This window comes from Alligator sinensis, unplaced genomic scaffold (genome assembly GCF_000455745.1).
Source record: "Alligator sinensis unplaced genomic scaffold, ASM45574v1 scaffold663_1, whole genome shotgun sequence".
Taxonomy (NCBI): domain Eukaryota; kingdom Metazoa; phylum Chordata; order Crocodylia; family Alligatoridae; genus Alligator; species Alligator sinensis.
The window spans coordinates 973,729-998,327 of NW_005842205.1; the positions used below are offsets into that span (position 1 = coordinate 973,729).

At 41.9% G+C, this 24,599-nt stretch overlaps 1 protein-coding gene across 4 annotated transcripts in view; it reads right to left on the bottom strand.

Moving 5' to 3' along the window:
* Window positions 1–18,937: 18,937 nt before the first annotated feature.
* Window positions 18,938–24,599, bottom strand: part of TMEM267 (transmembrane protein 267) — a 32,386-nt gene continuing 26,724 nt past the window's right edge. For all 4 annotated transcript variants that reach the window (XM_025207720.1, XM_006026713.3, XM_025207721.1 and 1 more), the window contains one exon: window positions 18,938–23,826. In XM_025207720.1, the coding sequence (XP_025063505.1) occupies window positions 23,491–23,826 (336 nt within the window). In that variant the 3' untranslated portion in view covers window positions 18,938–23,490. The remainder of the gene's footprint in view (window positions 23,827–24,599) is intronic.

Here is a 24,599-nt window from a genome sequence, read left to right on the forward strand (position 1 = left end):
GAAGGAGGGTGGCACACACATTGACCCCAGATCTTTTTGAATTTGCTCAGTTCTTCAAATTTCCCTTTAGCCTATGTCCAATATTTATAGATGGTTGGTTTTAATATTCTAATAAATGACCTCTGATTGGTTTTATTTAAATGTTTTTGTTTCACTGAAACTTTGGGAACTGGACTAAACCATATATTTTATGGACTTGGAAAGTGTTAAATAGTTGGGATTTATATTCTTGGGAAAGAGGGAGAGTTTTTTATTTCCTTTCCTCCCTATTGTGGAGTGCTGTTTAACGCTGGCCTAATTCTTTTTTACTTTAGTTTATGGTCTTCTCTGACAAGGCTGTTTTGGGGGTTTTTTTACAAATTATTTAAGCATCTTAACAAAAATATATTATTATAGCAAAATAACATCTAATACATTTTGTTACATCAATCACTACTAATAATATTTTAAAATAAAGCTATAATGTAGTATATTTGGATTATGCAATATATGGTCGTCCCTTATCTCCTTTCAGGCCTTGTGCTTTGTTTAATTGTGTATGAAGGCTTCCTTTACTTTGCTGATCAAGCTAATTGTCACATCTGCAAATGTTCACACTCTAGTCACTTAAAAACAGACTTTGGGGCCTTTTGTTTAATCATACTTCTGCAGCTTGGGCTAGGCCCCTTAAAATGGCCAAGAAAGGCAACAACATACTTCATTGACTCTTGTCATATGCTTACCATGAGATGAAGGCTGGGTGAGAGATAGAAGTGTGCTTTGTGATCCCTGTATCTTGGGGTCATCAGAAAACTGAAGCAGCTTAAAGGAACAGAACAGCCTCACTTTTGCTCTGCTTCCCATAGCCCTCTCAGGATACCACAGAGCAGAAAGCAGCTATGACACAGCATACACTGAGCACATCTTTTGCTTCCAGCCAGAGGGCAAAATAAAGCCTGCATCCACAGCTGCCATTCAGCTTAGCACTGGTAAAGAAGCTCCTGTGTTTAGCTCTGTAGCACCTGAGACACATGGAAAGTAAAGGGAATGGCCACTTGGAGTGTTTGGTTGAAGTGATTTGTAAATAGCATCAAACAGATCTGCAGGACAGACAAGGACAGAACCAAATTCAGCTGCTTTAACCATGTATTATTCCCTCTCTTCCTGCAATAACCTTGGTCTCATTCACTACATACCCTTCAACTCCTGTAGCATTGGAAGGCAATGTCCTATAGCCTTAACCTTTCAATTTGATTCAATCCCACAGCTATGTGAGCTGTGTGCTTATACACCTGTGTATAAATTAGCAGGTAGTAATAAAAATCATAAAATCACAGAAAATTAGGGTTGGAAGGGACCTCTGGAGGTCAGCTAGTCCAACCTCCTGCTAAAAGCAGGACCAGCCCCAACTAGAATCATTCCAGTCAAGGCTCTCTACTTGTATCTTAAATACATTTAAGAATAGACATTCCACAACTGCTCTGGGTAGTCTGTTCTAGTACTTTACTACCCTCGCCATGAGAGTTTTTTTCCTAATATCTAACAGAAACTTCACTTGCTGCAAGTTCAAACCATTGCTCCTTGTTCTGTCATCTGCCACTACTGAGAACAGTCTAGCTCCATCCTCTTTGTAACCATCTTTCAGGTAGCTGAAGGCTGCTATTAAATCTCCCCTCAATCTTCTATTCTCCAGACTAAATAAGCCCAGTTCCCACAGCCTCTCCTCAGAAGTCATATGCCCCAGCCCTCTGCTGCACTCTCTCCAACTTGTCCACTTCCTTTCTGCAGTGGAGAGCCCAAAACTGGACACGGTACTCCAGATCTGGCCTCGTCAGTGCTGAATACAAAGAAATGATTACTTCCCTAGATCTGCTGGCAACATTCCTACTAATGCAGCCCAGTACGCTGTTAGCTTTATTTGCAACAAGGCCATTTATATTCAGCTTCTTGTCCACTGTAACACCCAGGTCCTTTCCTGCAGAACTGCTGCTTAGCCAGTTAGTCCCCAGCCTGTACTAGTTGCATGGGACTGTTCTGTCCTAAATGCAGGACTTTGCAGTTGTCCTTACTGAATTTTACAAGATTGTTTTTGGTTCAATCCTTCAATTTGTTCAATGTCTCTCTGAATCCTAATCTTACCTTCCGTCTTGCAATCTGCAAACTTGCTGAGCATGCACCCCACCTCATTTTCCAAGTCGTTGATGAAGATATTAAACAAAACCAGCTCCAGGACCAACCCCTGGGGCACGCCACTTGACACCAGCTGCCAACAAGACAAGCCATTAGTTACTAGCCTGAGCCCAACAATCCAGCCAGTTTTCTATCCACCTTACAGGCCATTCATCCAACCCATACTTCCTTAGCTTGCTTGAGAGAATGCTGTGGGAGACTGTATCAAAAGGCTTATACTAAAGTCAAGGTATCATATACACTGCTCTCCCTGTCTGCCTCCACAGAGCCATAATCTCATCATAGAAGGCAATCAGGTTGGTCAGGCATGACTTGCCCCTGATGAATCCATGCTGACTGGTCCTACTTCTTCTCCTTCAAGTGCTTAGAAACGGATTCTTTGAAGACATGCTCCATGATTTTTCTAGAGACTGAGGTGAGGCTGACCAGTCTGTAGTTCCCTGGATCCTCCATTTTCCCTTTTTTAAAGATGGATGCTATATATGCTTTTCTCTACCATGTGGGACCTGTCCTCATTGCCACAAATTTTTTAAGATAATGGCCAGCAGCTCTGCAATCACATCAGACAACTCCCTCAGCACCCTCAGATGCATCACATAATCCAGGGATTTGTACACATCCAGCTTTTCTAAATAGTCCTTAACTTGTTCTTTTGTCACTATCAGCTGCTCACCTCCTCCCCAAACTGTGCTGCCAGTTGCAGTAGTTGGTTAAACTTTGCCTGTGAAGACTAAGGTAAAAAAGGCAGTGAGTACTTCAGCTTTTTTAACATTATCTGCCACTAGGTTGCCTCCCCCATTTACTAAGGGACTAGCACTTTCCCTGATCTTCCTCTTGTTGCTAACATACTTGTAGAAACCCTTCTTATTACTCTTCAAGTCCCCGGCTAGCTGCAACTCCAGCTCTGCTTTAGCCTTCCTGATTTCTTCCCTGCATGTCTGACCAATACTTTTATATTTCTCCCTAGAAATTTCTCCAAGTTTCCACTTCTTGTAAGCTTCTTTTTTGTGTTTTTGCTCATTGAAGAGTTCCCTGCTAAGCCAAGCTGGTCTTTTGCCATACTTGCTAGCTTTCCTGCACATTGGGATGGTTCATATTGTGCCCTCACTCAGTAAGCTTTCTTTAAAGTACAACAAGCTCTCTTGAATGCCTCTCCCCCTCAGTCCAGCCTCCCAGGGGACCTGCCCATCTGTTCCCTGTGTAGCAAAACCTCATTTTTCTTTTTTTCTTAATGTAAAAATACATTCCCTCCCCTTCCCCAACCATTTCTGACTTTCTCTCTGCCCTCTCTACCCCTTATAAGTAATTACAAGTAATAATTACTAAGTAAGCTAAATTCTTCTTTCCTGTTATTGTAATAAGCCCCCTTTTTAAAATACAGTAAATAGCGTTCTTTTATGTTTGTATTGATTTTTACTGTTTTATATTGTATTATATTGTATTCCTAATATTTGTGCATTGATTTTTATTGTTTCATATTAATATGGTATGGTTTAGGCCTGTGTCTGCAAAGTGATGTCAAGTATCCATTCCCATCTTGTCCCCATGCCCTGTTGTGTAAGTATGTTGCAATTCTGTAACCTCTCCCATGTAAGTTGGTTTTCCTTGAATGCCTGAAACAAAAGAGTGAATGGATGAGTGAAACACAATGATAGCAGGACCCCCTATTAAATCATCCCACCATCAAAACCAATACCTGGACCAATGACCCAGCCATTGGAAACACCCTCAGCCTTCAAGAAACAAAAGATGAGGCACCCCACCATTGTGCCAAGGCTGCACATGCTCAGTATGAACATCTGGAGCCCTCTGGAACAGGACTGACATTGCCTGGACAGGCCCTCCCCATAGGAGATCAGAGGTCGTCTGCCCCATAAAAAGGGGTAGTGAAGACTGACTCCTTGGGGCACCATCTTCACCTGGACCAGACCTGCTCCATGTCACACTGCCTATCCACACAGCACACAGAGTGGCAACCCGCTCTGGACAACACCTGCTGGAGAAAGACCCCGACTGACCATCGAGGACCCCCTCCCACCCTGAATAGGTAGCTATCACCCCCCCTGTGGGAGTGCTTGTGTGAGTGTGTGGGAACCAAGCTGTACAGTACACTGTTCATTTAAGAAAACTGTTATTTGGACCCCTGAGTTGGGTTTTGCTTTACTACAGTTCGGCCCTGCTCCAATCTCTGCTCCTCGCTCCTCAAACTTCTGTCTCATTTCTCCCTCCTGCTTCTGGCTCACCGCCACCTCCAGCACCTGTCCCATGCTCCTGCGGCTCCAGCCGTCCTGAGCTCCTCTCTGTCTGCAAACCCCTGTTTCTTTGCTATTGCCCCGTCCCCACTGCCTTTTCCCCAATCTCTGCCACTGCTATTGCCCCATCCCCACTGCCTTTTCCCCTGATCTCTGCCACGTTCTCTTTAGTCACCAAGCACCCCAAGCATAAGTACCACAGGCACCAACTCACACACACACACTGTCACCTGATCCAGTGTTTAACCTGTGTGTATATGTGTATGTATGTGTATATTGTGTATGCTTTCATGTCATTATCATTAGAGCATGTATGTGCTTGAATTGGTGATAGGAATGAATGTGCCTAGGCTGGTAATCTTGGATGTGTATGTGCCTGAGGTGGTAGTATGTGTGTGCGCGCGCCTGGTGGGGGTATATGCACCTAGAGTGTGTATGCATGCCTAATTGATTTTTGTGTGCGTGTATGCAGTTGTACACCACACCCTCCTGTCTAACAGCATGATATTGAGACCCTGAGTGTTGGCCTGACTCCACAGGGCAACACCTGAGTGAGTCGAATTCCACTTTTCTGAAGTCCAGGGTCCTTACTCTGCTGCTCTCCATCCTTCCTTTTCTCAGGATCCTGAACTCAATCATCTCGTGGGCACTGCTGCCCAAGTTGCCACCCACTACTACATTCCCACGAGTTCTTCCTTGTTTGTGAGTAACATGTCATGAAGAGCAGGGCTCCTAGTTGGCCTCTCCAACACTTGTCCCCAGCACTCTCCAAAAACTTCCTGGATTAACTGTGCACTGCTGTATTGCCCTGGCAGCAGATGTCAGGGTGACTGAAGTCCCCCACAAGAACAAGCAGGGTCTGTGATTGGGAAACTTCCGCTAGCTGTTTTATATAGCTCTTTTACATAAAGAGCAATTCCTCCTCTTCTTTTCCCCTGCCTGTCCTTCCTGAACTGTTTATGCCCATCCATGACAGTACTTCAGTCATGTGAGCTATCCCACCTAGTCTGTTATTCCAGTCACATCATAGTTCCTTGACTGTGTGAAGATTTCAATTTTTTCCCCGTTTGTTGCCTAGGCTCTGTGCATTTGTATACAGACATCAGAGGTAATTAGTGGACTGCCCAACTTCCTCACGAAGAATGAGAAGGCCTTCCCTGCTGCCCCCTCCTGCTTGTGCTTTCTCTAGGTCACCAGCTTCCCCACTTACCTCAAGGTTTTGGTCTCCACCCCCCCAGGAGAACCTAGTTTAAAGTCCTCCTCACTAGGTTAGTGAGCCTGTCTGTGAAGATGCTCTTCCCTCGCTTTGTCAGGTGGGTCCCATCTCTTCCTAGCGATCCTTCTTCTGGGAACAACATCCCATGATCGAAGAAGTCAAAAACCCTCTGGCAACAGCATCTATACAGCTATGCATTGATATGCAGGATGCATCTGCTCCTGCCTGGTCCCTTCCCCTTGACTGAAAGGATCAAGGAGAACACCACCTGAGCCTGTGTCCCCTTCACCCTTGCACCTAGAGCCCTGTAGTCACTTTTGATCTACTCAGGTTTCCCCCTGGCAGTATCATTGGTGCCCACATGGGAATTATTAAAGACTGTATAATGTAATTCAAGACTATATTATAATACATAAGCACAAGGAGTCCATTTAATGGTCCCTGAGAAACTTATTTCTGACATTACCTAACTTTGAACTGCAATTTCAATAAAATTATTTTAATTTAGTTTATAAGTATTAATGCATTTACTCTCCCAAGTTCACTGATATGAAGCTATGAACCATCACCCACATTATCTTGATTGAAACTGAACTAGATAGGCAGCCAAATGCCATATTTTCTTGCATACAACACACTCCAGAATATAATATGCATCTTGTTTTGGAAAGGCAGAAAGGAAAAAAAAAAGATTTTTCCAGTTTTTTGGCTGCATAGAGCAAGGACAGAGCCTAATCTTCAGATGATTCACCTTCCCTTTTCTACTTAACTAAAGCTCAAACATTAGCTGCTCCTGAAGACTGGTTTCCATGGCTGAATCTCTGAGTTTGAAAAGAGCTAAAGAGTCTTCAAGACTGTGAAATAGGAGGAAAGAGACTTGGAGAAGCTAGCAGACACCAAAATTACCCTTAAAAGGTTAGCTTGTTTATTGGGACAACAAGACCATTAAAAAGGAGAGACAAGGGGGTGAAGAACAATAAGCCATTAAGTCAATTGAATTAAGTCAATTGTCTGAATAGTCATGCAACAGCTGCTGCACTGTGGAGCAGGAATCAAAACAGCATGCTTCTATCCTAGGTAGAAAACCAGCTTTCCTGAATAATACATGTACTCCAGTTTTGGAGAGATGATTTTTTGGAGAAAGCTGCATGCTGTATTCAAGAAGATATGGTATAGTTCATTACCATTTGCTTCTAGGGACTTTGTATACATCTAGGCATAATTATCCATTATTAATTGTTGCATAAACATGTAAGCATCATATACTTACATTGTAAGGTCTTTTTATTATCCATTGCTGAACAGAATAGATGACTGGGACCTCTAAGAGTTACCAGAGTGAAAGTAAATCAGCTATTATAAGGCAGTTTTTATTTTGCCTTCTGCAATCCTCATTTATCAACTCCAATAAGATCTTTTCCCAGCTAAGACTTTCAAGATGGAGCCTGTTTTGTTTTAATTTTTTTGGAAATATTCCATTTAGAGTAATGTAAATTTTGAATCCACAGTAATCCTAATTTTAAACCAAGCCAGTTTTTTCCCCTACAACTAATGTCAAAGGAGTAACACAAATATAAATAATAGTTGATTTTCAGTCAGGAAATAACACAGGCACCTGTTCATACAACACCACATTTCTCTCCTCACAGCTTTGGTGAGTGTTGAGCCAGATCTTGTGTTGGCTCTGCACAGGCAGGCAGGATTCTACTCTCCCTCTCTTTATACAAGTATGTATGCCTAATCACTGGGCACTGTGTACAGCCAATGTGATAAAAGGTATCTCCCAGCTGTGAAAGTTTACATAGCTGCCAATTTACATAGTGATTTATACCTTTAAGCAACAGATGACAGACAAAGTGAAATGCAAAACTTCCTGGAAGTAAATGTATATTGAAGCGCATATTATTTAAACATTTTGCAACTTAGTTTTTATTGGCATTTATAAGGAATCAAAAGTAAAATAACTCTCTCAAACCATAAATCCGTATAGCAGCAAAAGAGCATGTCTTCTGTTTAGCAATGGTCAAAGAAGAAAGAGAATTGATCATTAGAAATGTTAACAATGCTTCAATAGCTCAAGGTTTCACATGTTCCAGGGCTGATGCTGGAATCAATTTCTCTGTAGGACTCTCTAGAATTGATGTCCCATTGGAAATTCCAACATTCTGGAACAAATGTCCCTATTCAGAACAGAACCCAGGATCTGGATTTAAATTCTACATTGTTTTCATTTTGGAAAAAAAAAAATCAAGCTGGAGCTGGGTGCCCTGGTTTCTGGGGACCCTTCACTGCAGATTAGGAAGCCTGAAGGGTCCTTAGGAACCATTCTTTGGGCTGGGACTCTCAGGACTTCCAGTTCCTACATGCGCAGCAGGGATCCTGGAAGTTCTGAAACCTTCAGGTTTCCAGGCTCTAGGATCTGCAGCAACGAGCCTGGAAACCCTGGCAGCGCTAGCTTGAGTCTGGATTCTGAGGACTTCCAGGATCCTCCGAATCATAGAAAATTAGGGTTGGAAGGGACCTCAGGACGTCATCTTGTTCAACACCCTGCTCAAAGCAGGGCCAGCCCCAACTACATCATGCCAGCTGAAGCTTTTTCTAGCTGGGTCTTAAAAACTTCCAAGGATGGAGAGTCCACATCCTCTTCCAGTGTTTTACTACCCTCCTAGTGTGAAAATTCTTCCTAATATCTAACCCAGGGGTGGGCAAAATATGTCCTGTGGGCCAGATCTGGCCCACAAGGCCATTCTATTCCCTAAAAAATTTGGAAAATTAATATTTATCTGTCTTTGGTTCCTATAAAAAATGAAGGAGCCAGGGGCAGTAGGACCAAGGGGAAGCCCCGGCGGGCTCCTGCAACAGCAGGGCCTGTCTGGCCCTGCCCCCCAGCTTCTGGCCTGGGACCATGTGACTGCACTGTGCCGGACCCTCAGGTAAGGAGAGGGATGGGAGGGAGGGCAGGGGAGAAGCTGGTTCTGAGCACGGGGTAAAAGCGGCCCCTCCTCAGCCCCGTGGCCAGCACTCCCTGCTGCAGCCGCTCGCAGCCTGCATGGGGCTGTCCTGAGCAGGCACAGGCAGCCCCATGTGGGCTGCAAGCAGCTGCAGCGTGGGGCGCTAGCCATAGGGTAGGGGAGGGGCCGCTTTTCCCCACGCTCAGCACCAGCTTCTCCCCTGCCCTCCCTCCCATCCCTCCCCTTACCTGAGGGTCCAGCATGGTGCAGTCACATGGTCCCATGCTCCTAATCACCTTCTTCTCCTCCAAGTGCTTTGAAATAGATTCCTTGAGGATCTGCTCCATTACTTTTCCAGGGACTGAGGTGAGGCTGACTGGTCTTTAGTTCTCTGGATCCTCCTTTTTCCCTTTCTTAAATATGGGCACTATGTTTGCCCTTTTCCAATCATCCAGGACCTCTCCTGATAGTCATGCATTTTCAAAGATGATGGCCAGTGGCTCTGCAATCAGATCCTTGTTGGAGACCTAGATTCTCTGATGCCTTTGTTTATATTGCATCAGCTGTGCATTTTATAGAGGACAGGACTAAGCATTTCCTGTCCATATCCCACCCACCCATGGCTCCTTATGAGCTTCAACACCAAAAGTTTGTCCATGAGGCTGCCTCTAGACTCATCCCCAATGCCTCTTCTCAAGTCATTGCTTTCTGATAGGTCTGAAAGCCAGAGCTGGGGACAGGTCTGAGGCAGCCTCACTGGAGAACTTCTAACTCTGGAACTCATCAGTAGACTCAGATAGGCAAGGCATGATCAATCTTGTCCTTAGTGGGACCTGCTGCTGACGAGGTATGAACAAGTCCTGAAGTCCTTAGCTAGAGTGAAGGCTTCCAGGCTACCCACTCCATGATAGGGTTGATGAGTCCATAGGAATCCCTGTTCAGGCTGAAGTTATCAGAGTCTCAAGGTGCATAATAAAGAGCCTGAAGATGGGCCTTGGCTTAAGCCAGAGCTTGCAGGCCTTTGAGGGTCTTAGCCATGTGGCAGCACCTATGTAAATCCCAGGCTTAACAGCCTCACAGCCACAGGCTCTGAAAGACTGAAGTCTCATTAACCATTCAGGCAAGGTGGAAGGATTCCTGCCTGTATTTTGGGAAGGTTCATCCAAACAGAGATGTTTCCATGAAACGTGGTTTCAATTTAATTCTGTTGTTAGGAAATTATCCCATCAGTACTACTCCTCTCTTCAGCCTTGAACCTGTCACTTCACTTATCTAGCTCAGTTTCCCCATCTGTTAAAAGTGAACATTGATACTTACCAGTCAGGGAAGAGAATAATTAAAGTTTGTAAAACGCTTTAGAGATAAGGGCAATTATGCAAACTTGTGCTACCACCAGTAAGTAAACTCAACAAAACAGAATTAGGTTTCAGTTAATCAGCTTTTACTTTGATAAAACTATGAAGCAGTAACTGGATGTGGTATTTAATAGCATTTAAAAATACTGATTTAATTCATCGCATGAAGATACTTAGTTTATCTTGGTTTTGAAAACACAAATACTGCCTGTTCCAAGAGCTCCAAGTGCCTTGCTGTGTTCAAGCCTGTACAATACGACTCATTTGCACAACCTAGCCAAACCAAGCCACGATCAGACAAGTAAGCAACTCTATACCCCATTTTCTCATACCTACCTCTCTAAGCCCTCTCACTCTCCAAAGACCCTCTGAATCAATGGGCTTTAACACCCTGAAGGTCAACAGATACAAGCTATTTGGGGATGGGAAATGAAAGATGTTAATTCCAAAGTAGAAGGGCTACTCAGACAGAACACTTGCCCATCATCCATTCTTATTACTGTATTTTCTCAGTCTCATGTATCATGCACCATCTCCCAAAAAACAGCTTGTCAACACTGGAATGCTCATTATATGCAAGGGAATTCAGTAAATAGCAGGCTCTGCCAGTGGTGCTTAATGGGCCTACTGTCCAGATTCAGTCTGTGGAACTGAGTCACCTGGCCTCTGGGACTTCCCAAGCATCCAAAAACTTGGCGGGAGAGCAGTAGCACTGTTAATTGCTACAACTCTAGGAGCCAGAGCAATTTATGCTGCCACAGCTTCCACACCACCAAATTTTTAAGACTCGCAGGGTGTCCCCCAGTTGAATGACATGGCCCTGCATTCCAGATTAGGCCAGTGCGTGGCCCTGGACCTGGCAGGCAGGGTCAGACCCAGCACGAAGCCCTGCATCTGGCATGTGGGGTTGGTCCATGGGCCCTATCTAGCACGTGGGGCTGGCAGCAGGCTCAGCTTAGTAGCTGCTACAACTCTGTTACTACAAGGAAAGATCTCTTTTCATTCATATTGCCTTTCAAAAACAAGGTGTGCAAGGTATACAGGAGCACGCTGAATAAAAGATAATACGGCATACTGAGGGAGTTCATGGTAAGTAACTCTGCTGATCATAATTTTGGTAGTACATCACATGGGATGGAGTATGATCTAAAACCTATTAAAAGGAATGGAAAGATCCCCATTAATTTCAGTAGGCTTTGGATCTAATGGCTCTGGGAGAGGGGAATTAGGAAAATCTCATTCAAGCAGGAAAATCCTGAAACATTTAGTGGCAGGGAACACATGAATTCTTGTTGTCCAAAGCTGGTATCTCCAGTTACATCAATAAAGTAATTCCTGGTAGGGAAACATGAAGAATGAGGAAACAGAATTGAACCAGGGAAATACCCTGCTCTCCCTTGAATCCCCATGAGAAACACCTCTTTCACCTTGCATACTTCAGGCAACTGGTATCAAGTGTCAGCCAGTGCTTGCACAGAGGTTTTATAACTCTGTATCCACTTTTGTGGGCTTATTTGCAATCTTTCACCTTTCTTGTAGGCAGTAGAACATGTATACGAACTTGCTAAAAAAATAACACTTCAGTAAGTCAGGGAAGTAGAACAATTAGACAAAGAGAAATTAAAATCTGAATCCCTTCATACTTGATATGATGAAATCCTATTCAAGTATCAATTACCTTGTCCCAGAAAAAGATGTAACTATTGCCCACTGTGTATGTATTTTGGACACATTTTGGTGTAATGCTCAGTGTGAAGCATTTTACATATTTAATTGGTAACTATTTGACCCTATCAAACATGTGCCAGTTGCACAACTTTTTCTTTTGTGCAATTTTTTCTAACGTAACCATTATGCTAAAAACTTCGTGAAGGATTCTGAGGAAAGGGCACTCCCAGGAGTGAATCTTGATGGCTAAGGAGTCTCAGCATATTAGACATCAGGCCATATCAAGAAGTGATCAAGAGGAAAACAAAGCAAGCCTGCAGCACTGATCAGAACAGATCCAAGATGTAAATTAGCACTTACCAGAACAGATTTAAGGTAATAAGTAAATTGATCCTGCATCCTCTACACCTAACTGCAGCCAGCTTTAATTCTCTTCCCCTGCCTAATCTGTTGCTCTGCTTTCTGCTCCCTGCTTAGTGCTCCCTGTTTCAACTGTCGCTTTGCTCCCTGCCCTATCTGCCACGGGGCTGCTTGCCCCCTCCCCGGTCTGCCACATGCCACATACAGAGGTCACCCCTGACACTTGCACATGCATGCTGCAGGTTGGCCACTCGCAGCCTAAGGAAAAGAACAAATGCCTAGTAGGTAAGGAAGGCCTGACTTTAATGTGGATGATACAGGGCCTCTTCAAACACTTTGAAAATAACTGCTGTATTAAAGGTTGCTTCATTTACCTATCCAGATGCACCCGGGTGCACTCCCTGCCCTTTCCTAAAGGATATCACAATGCATCATGTGAGGTGTTTTCTTACAACGAGAGCAGTTTGTGAAGAACTGAGAGTATGAAGCCTCTCAGCTAAAAGTCCCAGGAGGCACTGATAAAGCCCTTCAATATGGACATATTTTGATTTTCAGCTCATATTATTCAGCATTGAAAATTCTGCCAGAACTGGTACAATTTCTGTGGAAAAACCCCCTAACTTTTCAACAAGCTCTAATCACAATACAGTGATCTATAAATAAAACTATACATGAAAGTGCTTAATAAATATCCCCAAGTAAATCATTCGTGCATGTTATCAAAGTGCCATAAAAATAATTACCAGAATTTTCTAGATAACAATTTCTAGAAGCCAATTACAGTTTATTTAAAAAAAAGAAAAACCAGACTGGGAGTTAAACAAGATTTCAACATCTTGGTTCTCTAAGTTCATAGGAGGAATTAAAATTTTTAACAAGCAGAAAAAAGACACATTTATTGACTAAGTTTTCTCTGATACTTTTATGATGCTTCATAACCACTGAATATCTGTAGCAAAATTGTTTATTGTCTCCTCTGAATTTTGCTTTTGTCACACAGTTCCTATTGGACAGTGTCCATATCCAACATGCAACTAACAACCTGTGCAAATTTGACAGTCATTGCTCACAGCCCCACATGGCTTATCACAGTAGAAGCTGGACTACTGGGCTAAGTACAGACACTCGGGGGAGGTTTCATAGTTTCATAGTTGGTAGGGTTGGAAGGGACCTGAGAAGATCATCAAGTCCAACCCCCTGCCATGGCAGGAAAGAGTACTGGGGGCATATGACCCCAGCAAGGTGTTCATCAAGCCTCCTCTTAAAGACCCCCGGGGTAGGAGCCAGCACCACTTCGCTTGGAAGTTGGTTCCGGGTCCTAGCTGCCCTGACTGTGAAGTAGCGCCTCCTGATGTCTAGTTTGAATCTACCCTCTACCAGCTTGCGACCGTTATTTCTAGTCACTCTTGGTATTGCTCGGGAGAACAGGGACTTACCCGATGCCTGCTGGTCCCCTCTAACTAGGTTGTAACAGGTCACTAGATCCCCCCTCAGCCTTCTCTTGTGGAGGCTGAACAGGTTCAGGTCCCTTAGCCTCTCCTCGTAGGGCCTGCCCTGCTGACCCCTGATCATGCGGGTGGCCCTCCTCTGAACCCCCTCAATGCTGTCAACATTCCTCCTGAACTGCAGCACCCAGAACTGGACGCACTACTCCAGCTGCGGCCTGACCAGTGTCGCATAGAGGGGGAGGATCGCCTCCTTGGACCTGCTTGAGATGCATCTGTGGATGCATGACAAGGTGTGGTTGGCCTTCCTGACCGCGTCCCCACACTGTTGGCTCATGTTCATTTTGGCATCAATAATGACTCCAAGATCCTTTTCTGCCTCTGCACTGACGAGAAGGGAGTTCCCCAGCCTGTAGGTATGCTGCTGGTTCTTCCTCCCCAAGTGCAGTACCTTCCACTTGTCAGTGTTGAAACCCATTCTGTTCTCATCCACCCCCCCCTGTAGCCTGTCCTTTATCCCCTCGTCCAAGTCACTGATGAAGATGTTGAACAGTGCGGGTCCGAGGACTAAGCCCTGGGGGACCCCACTGCCCACATCACTCCAGGTCAAAAATGACCCGTCCACCACCACCCTCTGGGTGCGGCCCTCCAGCCAGTTAGCGACCCATTTGACTGTGTAGGTGTCGACACCACAGTCCCCTAGTTTTTTAATGAGAATGGGGTGAGAGACAGTGTCGAAGGCCTTCCTGAAGTCCAGAAAGACTATGTCCACTGCTACTCCTGTGTCTAAGGATTTTGTGACCTGGTCATAGAAGGCCACCAGGTTGGTCTGACAGGACCTGCCTCTAATGAACCCATGTTGGTTGCCCCTAAGCATAACCTCCCCTGCTGGCCCCTTGTGGACATGTGCCAGGATAAAATGGTTGCCCAATATCAGTAAAGTTGGGGGGGGGCTAGCCAGGGGGTGGGAGTTCCAGCAGGCTGGAGGCGACCAAGGGTCCACCAGGAGATGCGGGGAGGCGTGACCCACAGGTGGGGTAGGGGGGCAGGCGTGACCGGCAGGTTGGGTAGAGCGGACAGGCATGACCCACAAGGTGTTGGGGGAGCAAATGCAACCTGCAGGTGGAGGGGCTGGCACAACCTATGGGTAGGGTGGGGATGCAGGCACAATCCACAAGAGGAAAGGGGAGCAGGTGTGACCTGTGGGCGAGGTCAGGGGGGCAGGCACGAGCCATGAGGGGTAGGGGGAGCATGCACAACCCACAGGTGGGGTAGGGGGAATAGGCGCAACCTGCAAGTGGGGTTGGGTTCCCCCGCAGAGAACCTACACCCTCCATCCCTCCCCGCACTGGGACTTACTTGCTCAGCTCCGGCATTGGCAAACACTGATAAAAGTGGCTGCACCCGGAGCAGCTTGTGGGATGAGGGTTGACAGTGCAGGCTGCGAAGGCAGAGAAAAAGGGCTGGGGGGAGCAAAAAACAGACCAGTGTGGGGGAAGAGGGGAGTGAAAGGGGCAACCCTAGGGCTGGGGCCAGTCACTGGGTTTTCCCAGCTCCAGGACTTCCAGAGGAAGTGGACAGAAGTTCCATGAACTAGTTTGACCTAAATCAAATGAGTCTGATACTACATAGATCCAGGTTTATCTTAAACTGGGTTCTGCAATTGTTAGACTGGTTTGTGTGCATGGAACTGCTGTTCAGTTACAGGTTTAGACAGACTGCTGGTCACTGATGGCATGTTTCAGAGGTGAGGCGGGGGAAGGGGGGAACGCTTTAATTAGACCAGCTCCAAGAGCCACTCTAATTAAAGTGCCTAGAGCATCTCATGTATCAGTGTCCTCACACTTCAAATTGTCAAAAGAGCTTTAAATAAAGTGCCCTCACTACCATTTTGAAGCACAGGGATGCTGATACACAAGAAGTGGGAGGCTGCTAGAGCACAGTAATTACCACTCTCCAGCAGACTCGACTGAGTCTGCTCTGACATGCTGTAATTACAGGGCATTGGAACAGCCTCCCTGCTTGTGTCTAGGCACCCTGAGACTGGGTCTGTAAGTGTAAGGTTGACACTGGGATGAACTAAATTTAAATCAGCTGGCCATTTTGAACCTGATTTAATCTCCCAAATGTCTGTACTTGGTCCTGGAGAGTATGACTGAGAAAAAAAGTCCCTGGACTGAGAGCTGACTTTACTTATACTGTAAGCCTGATAAAAAGTCAATGGGAGTAGGGCCTTACAGTCTAGATTTAGTACTGTCATCTCTCATTTTCAAACTGGTTTGGCCAGACCTCTGTTACAACTTGTTTATCACTCATTATTGTAAAGTATTTAAGGTAGCAGCTAATAAACCATTTAGAACACTTTGAGAAGCAGCATTTCATGTTTTGGTAACTTCAGATACAAGGTTATCTTTCCAACTGCACATATTTAAATGGTTATGCCTTCAGATCCATGTGTCCAAAATTTGTTCTTCGGGTCTTTTCTCTCTTGCCCTTAGGACCTTACAATGTACACATTATTGAAGTGAATTAGGTAATGCTGTTTTAATGTTACTACTTAAAAGCTGATTATAAAAGCTAACAATGGACCTGATAATTATATGATGCTAGTGATGTTAGTGTACTTAAAAGCTGATTATAAAAGCTAACAACGGACCTGATAATTATATGATGCTAGTGATGTTAGTGTCGACAGCGCTTTAATATATTAGTACCTTTTGTTCCTTTGGCTTTAGGAATTATTGACTTGCCTGCAGGATCCCGGAATGGATTTTTACTGCTTCTTCACCAGGGTTGTCACTTCTTCCATTTGCTGGATCCATAAAGGCACTAAATAGACCAAAAGAAATTTTAGGCTGCAGTCACCAATATGACACGGAGTTCAGATTTACATAAACTCAGATTATACATTTTCACTCTTTTCCCAGGTCCTTTGACAATTAAGGGCTTGGATTAATTAAATTGAACTGCCTACACCCTTACAGGAAGATATGAGGTTTTATTATGAGAAACACCTAAAGAAACAGACTGTGGTGTTGCTCATATGATTTATTGAATGTATATTTGCAAAAGGTAAATATATAGTTAACAGTTTGAGAATCCTTTTGTATATGTCACTGTTCCCAAAGTTCCAGGAAGCACAGATGTTTGTTTGTTTTTAATTTAATTTGTAGCCAAAACTAATTCCAAATCCAAGAGTCCAGAACCATAAGTGGCCCTACTACTGGCAAACATCCACCCACACCTGGGGCTTCAGATTTTTCCAAAACTTTTGGCAGGCATCCCACTTGCAGGCCCAAGCCCAGGAGCTTGGGGTTTGGATGCCCCTCAGTTTTGCTTGACCTTAGCCATAAGGCCCTTGGAGCAAGCAAGGGAGGAGACTTCCATTTCCATAAACTGGGCTTAAAGTCGCTGCACCTTGGTGGGTACTGAACCACATCAGAAGAGCAGTTCAGGAAAACTGCCTTCTTGGACACAGATACATGGCATTTCCCCTGCCAGGTTAAGAAGCCACTGCACTTGATCTGAGCCTTCAAGAGGCCGAGAAGCACGGATACCCTGTAGTGCTTATCTGTGGTTGACTAAGCTCCTATGACTGCAACTGTTTAATGCAGATCTGTGACAGATACCTGGGGCAGCAAGGGTGAGCAAGCAGGGCATGTCCTGGGCACCATCTAAGCAGGGTAGAGAGGGGATGCCTCATCCTCCTGTCTTATGTTCCACTTGCAGAGGGCTGCAAAAAGCAGCTGGTACAGAGCGTGTCCTATCCTGGAACGCGAGGCATTCTGGGAATTGTAGTTTTGTGGAGTGGCAGTAGAGTTTGCTGCTGCTGAGGGGAGACCTAACCCCCATTTTTTGCCACGAACATCCACATTTTTTGCCCTTTCAACATGGGCTTCAGTGCCAAAAAATGGGGTAAAAACCTCATCAGCAACAGCAAACCCCACTGCCACCCTAGAGGGCTACAATTCCCAAAATACCTTGAACAACATTACACACACTGCCAGGGTACTGCTCCTGTGCATGGCCTTGTGCAGAAACCAGGAAAAGGGTGGGAAGGGTGAGCAAGACCTGCCACAGGCACGTGTCTGATCTGGGGAGTCTGTCTGGCTCATCTACTAGACTCTTAGAAATCCTAGTTCAAAAGCCCCTGAATTTAGAATATTTCCACTGACCCTGCCTTGTTAAACCTGATTTTGGATACTTGTGTTGATGATTTTGATCTAGTTGTATTTGACATCTTGTTAGATATGTTTTGTATCTGCTGCTAATGGTAGTTTTTATAGCATGGCACAGCATAGGAAATACAGGTATATTAACATATTCTTAATTAAAACAGCTAACTAAATGTTCTGAAGAGACTCTAGTTATGTTTACAGTTGCATGCAGGCTAGCTGGATTCTCTTTCTGAAACCACCCAAAATTCTTCTTTTTGAAACCTTCCAAAAGACTTCCCAGTCCCTGTATTTAGCTAATATTTTCCATTTATTTCAATCCTGCTTTCCTTTTTTCTTTGTAAACAAACGTAACACGTTTGTTTTTTTAAAGGTATAATGCTTTCTTCATTTTAATTACAATTTCCTACTTCTCCTTTCCTTGCACACACTCAAAACAGATTAAAATCTGGGTTTTTTGGATTAAAAAGTTTGTTTGTTTTTTATTCTCATGCTTTTTTCTTTCTTTTATATAAATGGCATAATTCATTTTCCTTCCTCATAATAATTAGTAGAAGGGACAACTCTTCTTGCTACAAGAGCTGTAATTGATTTTTCCACATACCTTTTTTTTTCTTCTTACATTTCCTTTAATTGCATTCTGTACTCTCTGTTCCCACATCAACCTTTTTGTATAAACAATAGGTAACTCAATTCTAGTAACAATTTTAGTAACAACATAAATTATCCAGTTTTGTCTCATTTCCACTCTGGCCGCAGAATGAAGATGCTAAAATCCATAAACCAACTGAGCTCTCACTTTCTAACAAGTGAAGAAACATACTTTATGGTACCACCAGTTATGAATTACACTAAATGTCATGCCACAAACATACCAGTTTCAGATGTCTGTAATTTACTCCTGAAAATACAAATAGGCTGTAAAATGAGGATCGTTTCTAGGTGGAAATTTTACATATATTCAATCTGGGAGGGTGTTACGTAGTCAGTGGTTTATGTTTGCTCTCCTTAGACAAAAGGCTCCGTGTCACAAAGAAACCAGGTTTTACAGGCATTGATATTTTTCATTGTCTTGAAAATTATTTAAAGCTTCTGTCCAAGGTGCTTTGTATCATTTATTTAATTAAGAAATCTCACTATAGGTAAGTTCTCGAGTCTTACAGTTACAGGAACCTACTATCGCAGAATGTAACAGTAGCACAATGAGTTTCCTATTCACTATAAAAATCCATGAATAAAAAGATCATGCATAAGAGATGGAAAGTGATAATTAAGTATCAGACATCCAAGAACTAAGCTTGAGTGTGATAAACATAAACACAACCACAGTTACTTTTTTCAATCAGTTTAATGTTACTTTAATATTATAATAAAATAAAAAGTGTTTTTACAGTACAGTGTCAACTCTTATGGTCCAAATGAAAACATAATTTGAAGACAACCGACAGGTGCCACATAAATCTTAAAAGAAATTCCTATAATTACAGATTTCCTTCATACAAAGGAAGCAAAGACAACAGAGGATTTTGTGGAGGGCAATAAATAAGGCAAAGGAGTGAGTGGGAAAGAATCTTGCAAAACATTTCAGGGATTAATTCACAACAAATTAATGCGACAAAACTGTCTGTGAATTTTCAACAAAATATATCTGAAAAAGGAATATGATTTGGGCTTGTAAAGCCAAATTTCCTGTTAATCACATGAGTTGAAATCCAAGATTAAGTAACACCATACCACAGTTTGGCTCTCCACACACATAGTTGGCTTAAAGGGAAGGCTATAGCTTGGCTCAATTAGTTTCTCTTGACAGAAGGCTCCTTCTATGATGTGTTTGTTACTTTATTTAATGGACTCTGGTTGTAATGTAAACAAATACTGCAAGTTTTAAACTGGACACAATAAAATTTTCTTTAAAATGACTATATTAAACATTTTTCCTTTGCTTAACCCAATACAGCAAACCTCCCAGGGGAAAAGCTGAGGAAACCATTTCTTCCACAGCCAAAGGGAATGTCATTTGCTTTGGTCAGTGCCTCTGCGTTGATAACCAACAAGTACATAATTCAATCTCCATGCAGAGACATCTTTGAGCAAGGCAATGATGAGTGAATTATCAGCAATTCATCACAGATTGATTTAAGGCACACAAATATTAGTATTATACTTCATTATAGCAAAAATTGTATCAATAGTGATAAGGAAAATATCAGTCAATTTTAAAATAGAGTAGTTGGTTGAATGAAAGTTTGTTTTTTTTAAAGGGGGAGGGTGTATTTAATTGTTTTAAGGCTATCTGATAAATAAGACAATTTTTATCATCTTTACAGAGTTGAATTTCTCTCTCACACAATAGGACTTATTCAAATGAATTCTGTTTTAAACAGAAGAGCAATTCACCAAAATGGGGAAGAAGGGCAGCTTATAACCTAAAATAGTTTACTTGGGAATCTACACATATTTTGTACTTTAAAAAGCACAATCAAGAACACTGCATTTTGCTTCACAATCTGGAGCTGTATTTACAATTAACGTATAAAGAACATTAGATTTTCCCTTGTTATTTTCAGTGGTCAGTATTTTACAGTTTAAATTAAACTATTACCTTAGTTTTGTGATATATTTTACAGTACATATTGGGCTATTTTCACACTTCACATTTATTTATATTTCCTGTTTTCTGCAACGAGTGCAGTAAAATTCAAATATTTGGTACTTTTAGAGCAAAATATTGCCAAATGAACTAATAAACCAAAAACTACAAGGAGTACAGAACATAATGGAATTTTGTCCTTGGTAACAGGCCAAAAAACATATTTAATGTGATCTCTACTCTCTAAAGTGGCTACCTAAGCAACACTGTGTCATGCTCAAGGTCTCAATCATTTTCAAAGATCTCAAAGACTTGGGCCCAAAATACCTAAAAAAGTTTTCTAAAGCTCTGGGGGGAGGAGTGGAGTTAGAATCATAGAAAATGAGGGTTAGAAGGGACCTCAGGAGGTCATCTAGTCTAACCCCCAGCTCAAAGCAGGACCATCCCCAACTATTTCATCCCAGCCAAGGCTTTGTCTACCTCGGATTTAAAAACCTCTACGGAAGGAACTGTTGATGCAGTTAACAACTCTGGTCTCCTGCATCTCTTCTGGAGATGGAACTTTCTTGGAACTGGTTCAAGAATGTGGAATGAATCCCAACAGGATCTAAGCACCACCAGAAACTCACCCCTTTTTGTTCTCAGTGCAAGAATTGCTTGCAGCTAGCTCTTCAAGCCGGCTCTTGCTAATACAAGTGAATAACAGTGCTTATATAAAATGTCATGCGATTTTTAAAGAAAGCCACCAGTAACAGATGCCAGTTACTTTGCTTAATTCGCTTCTGACAGTGGCTCATCACCTGGCATGATGAGGGACAGTATAAGAACAAACAGAATAGAATAAAACAAAAACTTTTTATATCAGCCTTGAATTGCTGTTGTAATTTATGTAGGTAAAGGTCCAGCACTGAAGACAAATGTTTTATAAATACTGTTCTTAAAATGACTACATTTAGACTGAATGACACCTTTGCTACAAAGACTGAATAGAAACCCAGACTTTTTAACGGTACTGCTCCTTGAAGGAAAATTGGCAGGAACATGTTTCGCACAAAAATGTTATAATTCCACCCAAAATGTAATTTTCTCTAAAACTCTATTTCCTTTACTGTTTTGGTAGAAAGCCTGTTTTACTTCTGTGCATTATATTCAGACCGTTATCATAAATGTACAAATATCTGTACTGAGAAGCAAGAGCAGAAAGCTTCTATATAGATTTACTCATTCAAGTTTTCATTACTTATGCATAGATTTTAATTACTGGTATTTGGTAGTCTGTAACATTAAACAAACTTTAAGAGGAGAAAACAAATAGATGCTTAGTTTCCAGTGAGTTACAGCTTTTTGTTTATTAATGTTTGTAGTAGTAGGGCGTCTATCTAATTCCTCCCCTAAAGGATCATCTAACTAAAATAGTTGGGAGTGTTGGTTTCTGCACAGCATTTACTGGCAGTAAATGGGAAAGAACTTAACTCTTTCAAAATAAGTTTAATCTTTTCAGGCCTTTCTGCACCTTCACATTTTCTTTCTAAGCAAGGCACTCACTTCACAAGCTCATAGGTCAAAATTATTCTCTTATGCCCAAATACTATATATAACAATCAAGTAAGGCTCAGTCTTTTATTTCTGAGAGAAAGTGAGAGGAAATTGACACTTCAGAATAAGGGGCAACCTTCACAGCAGCAATGAACTCAAGATTTCCTGAGCACAGTGAGCTAGCAGCTGCAAAGTGGAACTTTTAGAATGCCCTAAAATGTACAAAATATGAAAAATGTGCCTTTACTCATTATGTACTTTGTTACTATTATTCCAAACAAATCCAACTTTACAACTACTCTTTCACAAAGGTAACATCTTGTGCCAAATTTTCAGGTGCTGTAAGTTGATATCACTCTAGTTGAAATCAGTTTTACAGAAGTTTAGAACCTGGCTCCTTGTTCCTATGCGATTAACTGAAAGCTGTTGGTTTATATAAATATTTCTCAGGTTATATAAATATTTCTCAGGTTTGTTTTCAGTTGCAAGGCAACTGAAAACAAATCAGCTTGAGGGATTTCCTGTAAGATTTTTCTAAAAGGAAGGTTCATTTCGAATAGCTTATGGTATAAGGATACCTAACATGTTCGTGAGTTCTTGTTTAAGGGGGCTGAGGTGGTGCACAGTTGACAGCCCAGAAGTTGCAAGTTTGAGGACATCACAGCAGAAGCACTCATGCCGTGGCCCTATCAGATTCCAACAAAATATGTGAATTCTGCTAAATATACTGTTACAAGGAAAGGGAAGGTTCAGTTTAAAAAGATATTTTTTTTTACCTGGGCAAAGTAATTACACATCAGTAATGTGAGGAGCTGTAGCTAAAGATGGTAATATGATCATTGTAGCTACAGTAGCAAACACAGTGGTAAACTCTTAATACAGTAGTGCATTTCCCATTTTCATTTTATTATGACTTTACTAAAACATTTTTAAAGCTCATATTTTATTGTAGCAAACAGATTTAATTTCAAACAAAATCTGCTTAAAAATTAGGTAAAATCCTTTAATGAAAAAAACTAACATTCCAAAAATTTATTCGTATACAAATGAACACTTTTGTAATCACTTAATACTCTTAAATACATCTCTCTCTCTTTTCTAAACACAACTGTTAGCCAGGATTTGTTTGGGAACTGAAAAGTTGGGTAACTAGACTAGACTAGAGCAGAACTTAGAATAAATATTGTAATAATCAGTGGTTATCGTCCAAACTTAACAGTGTTTTCAGATAATCAGTAGTACATCTTGAAATACAAGCTGCATTATTATTTTAATTAGCTGAACACAACAAAGTTTGATTCAAATAAAGCAAATAAACAAGGTTAAAAACCTGGCAATTGGACATTCCTTAGAATTGAATTTTTATGAACATAACATTTTGAGAGTGCTTTACGTCTTGAAAGTGCTGTACAAATGTCATCCAATTCTAGAAAGAAAGTGGAATGCTGAAAAAGCATAATTTCAAAAGTGGAGGATGACCAGAGGAAGAGCACTATAATACTGCAGTGTAGAACCAGAAGAAACAAAATGTAGTTATTTAAGAATGATCAATCATTTTAGAAATTATGAAGGAACCAGCAGGAAGATTACCAATTTTATGAAGAGGATGCCTGGATATCACTACCATTCGTACATTAGCTTTTTCTGCAACTACAACATATCCATACTGGATCTGTAGCTTCAGGCTGCCTAACCTCGAAGTCGTGAAGAATGTGCAGGGATCCATTTTAATAATACATACACCTCACTGTGAGCGCCCATGGACCATCATTCTTAGACATCAATGTGAATTCCATGTTTTATAGACATCAGCTCTCTGGTACCTGTTAAATACATAATAAATGAACACAGATGTGGTAGAGATGCAGTAATTGCTACATACAGCCAGTATGGCAAGGGAGCAGTTTTTCCAAATGGACAGATCCACAGGCCGTGACGAATTCCATCACGAACATGGTGAGAAGTCCAGGATATAAACAGCATCCAAGGAAGAAAGCACCATGAGTCCTTGAGCCTGAAAAGGTGCATAATAAACTTTAACGTCAGAGCCATGACAGGAATCACAGTAGAACAATGAAGAATTGGTCTTCGTGGAAGGGTCAATGCAGCCTGCAGAAAAGAAAGATACAATTGGCAATGGACAAAATGCTTTATAAATGTTCTTTCAAGTGAAAATAAGCCATTTGTTTTCAACAGAAATACAAAGAAAAATGTTTTTATCATCTCTGTTCAGATCTCTCAAAATATTAACCACCTGTTCAGATGCATATGCTGCCCCAATGTAATATGGAGAATAGAATATGGAGTAGAAGACAAGTGAAGGGAAATAACTGCATTGTACTGTTTTCAAGCTAAACACAGAAGGCATCTCATATTAAACTCAATTTACTATGCTGGAATGTATCAATAGTAGATATTTGATCACAGAAACTATTTCTAACTCAGGACAACAAGAAGAATTAAGAACCCACACTCATTTTGACTGTTCTCAGATTGGTATTCCTAGTTTGTGAACAGAAAACCCACTCAAATGCTAAAAAATTTTAAACACAATTAAAAGGCAACATGAAGGTTTCTTAGATTAGTTCTTGGCTATAAGTATCATATTCAACTTCCTTGATGCTAACTTAATTTGATAATAACTATGTTTTGATTTCTCTTGAAGATAGGAAGAGATGTTAATCAAGGGAAGACTGAATTAAATGTTTATCACAAGAAATGACTAGCAACACAACAGTCACTTGATCCATCAAGTTATTGTACCATATACACCGCGGAAAACATTCTGAGTGCACAAGTTGGAAATACTCAGCACTGTCTCCAGACAGCGCTCTTAAGCAGACTAGCATTTTTCAACAAATATACTGAAAGGGACAGAAATC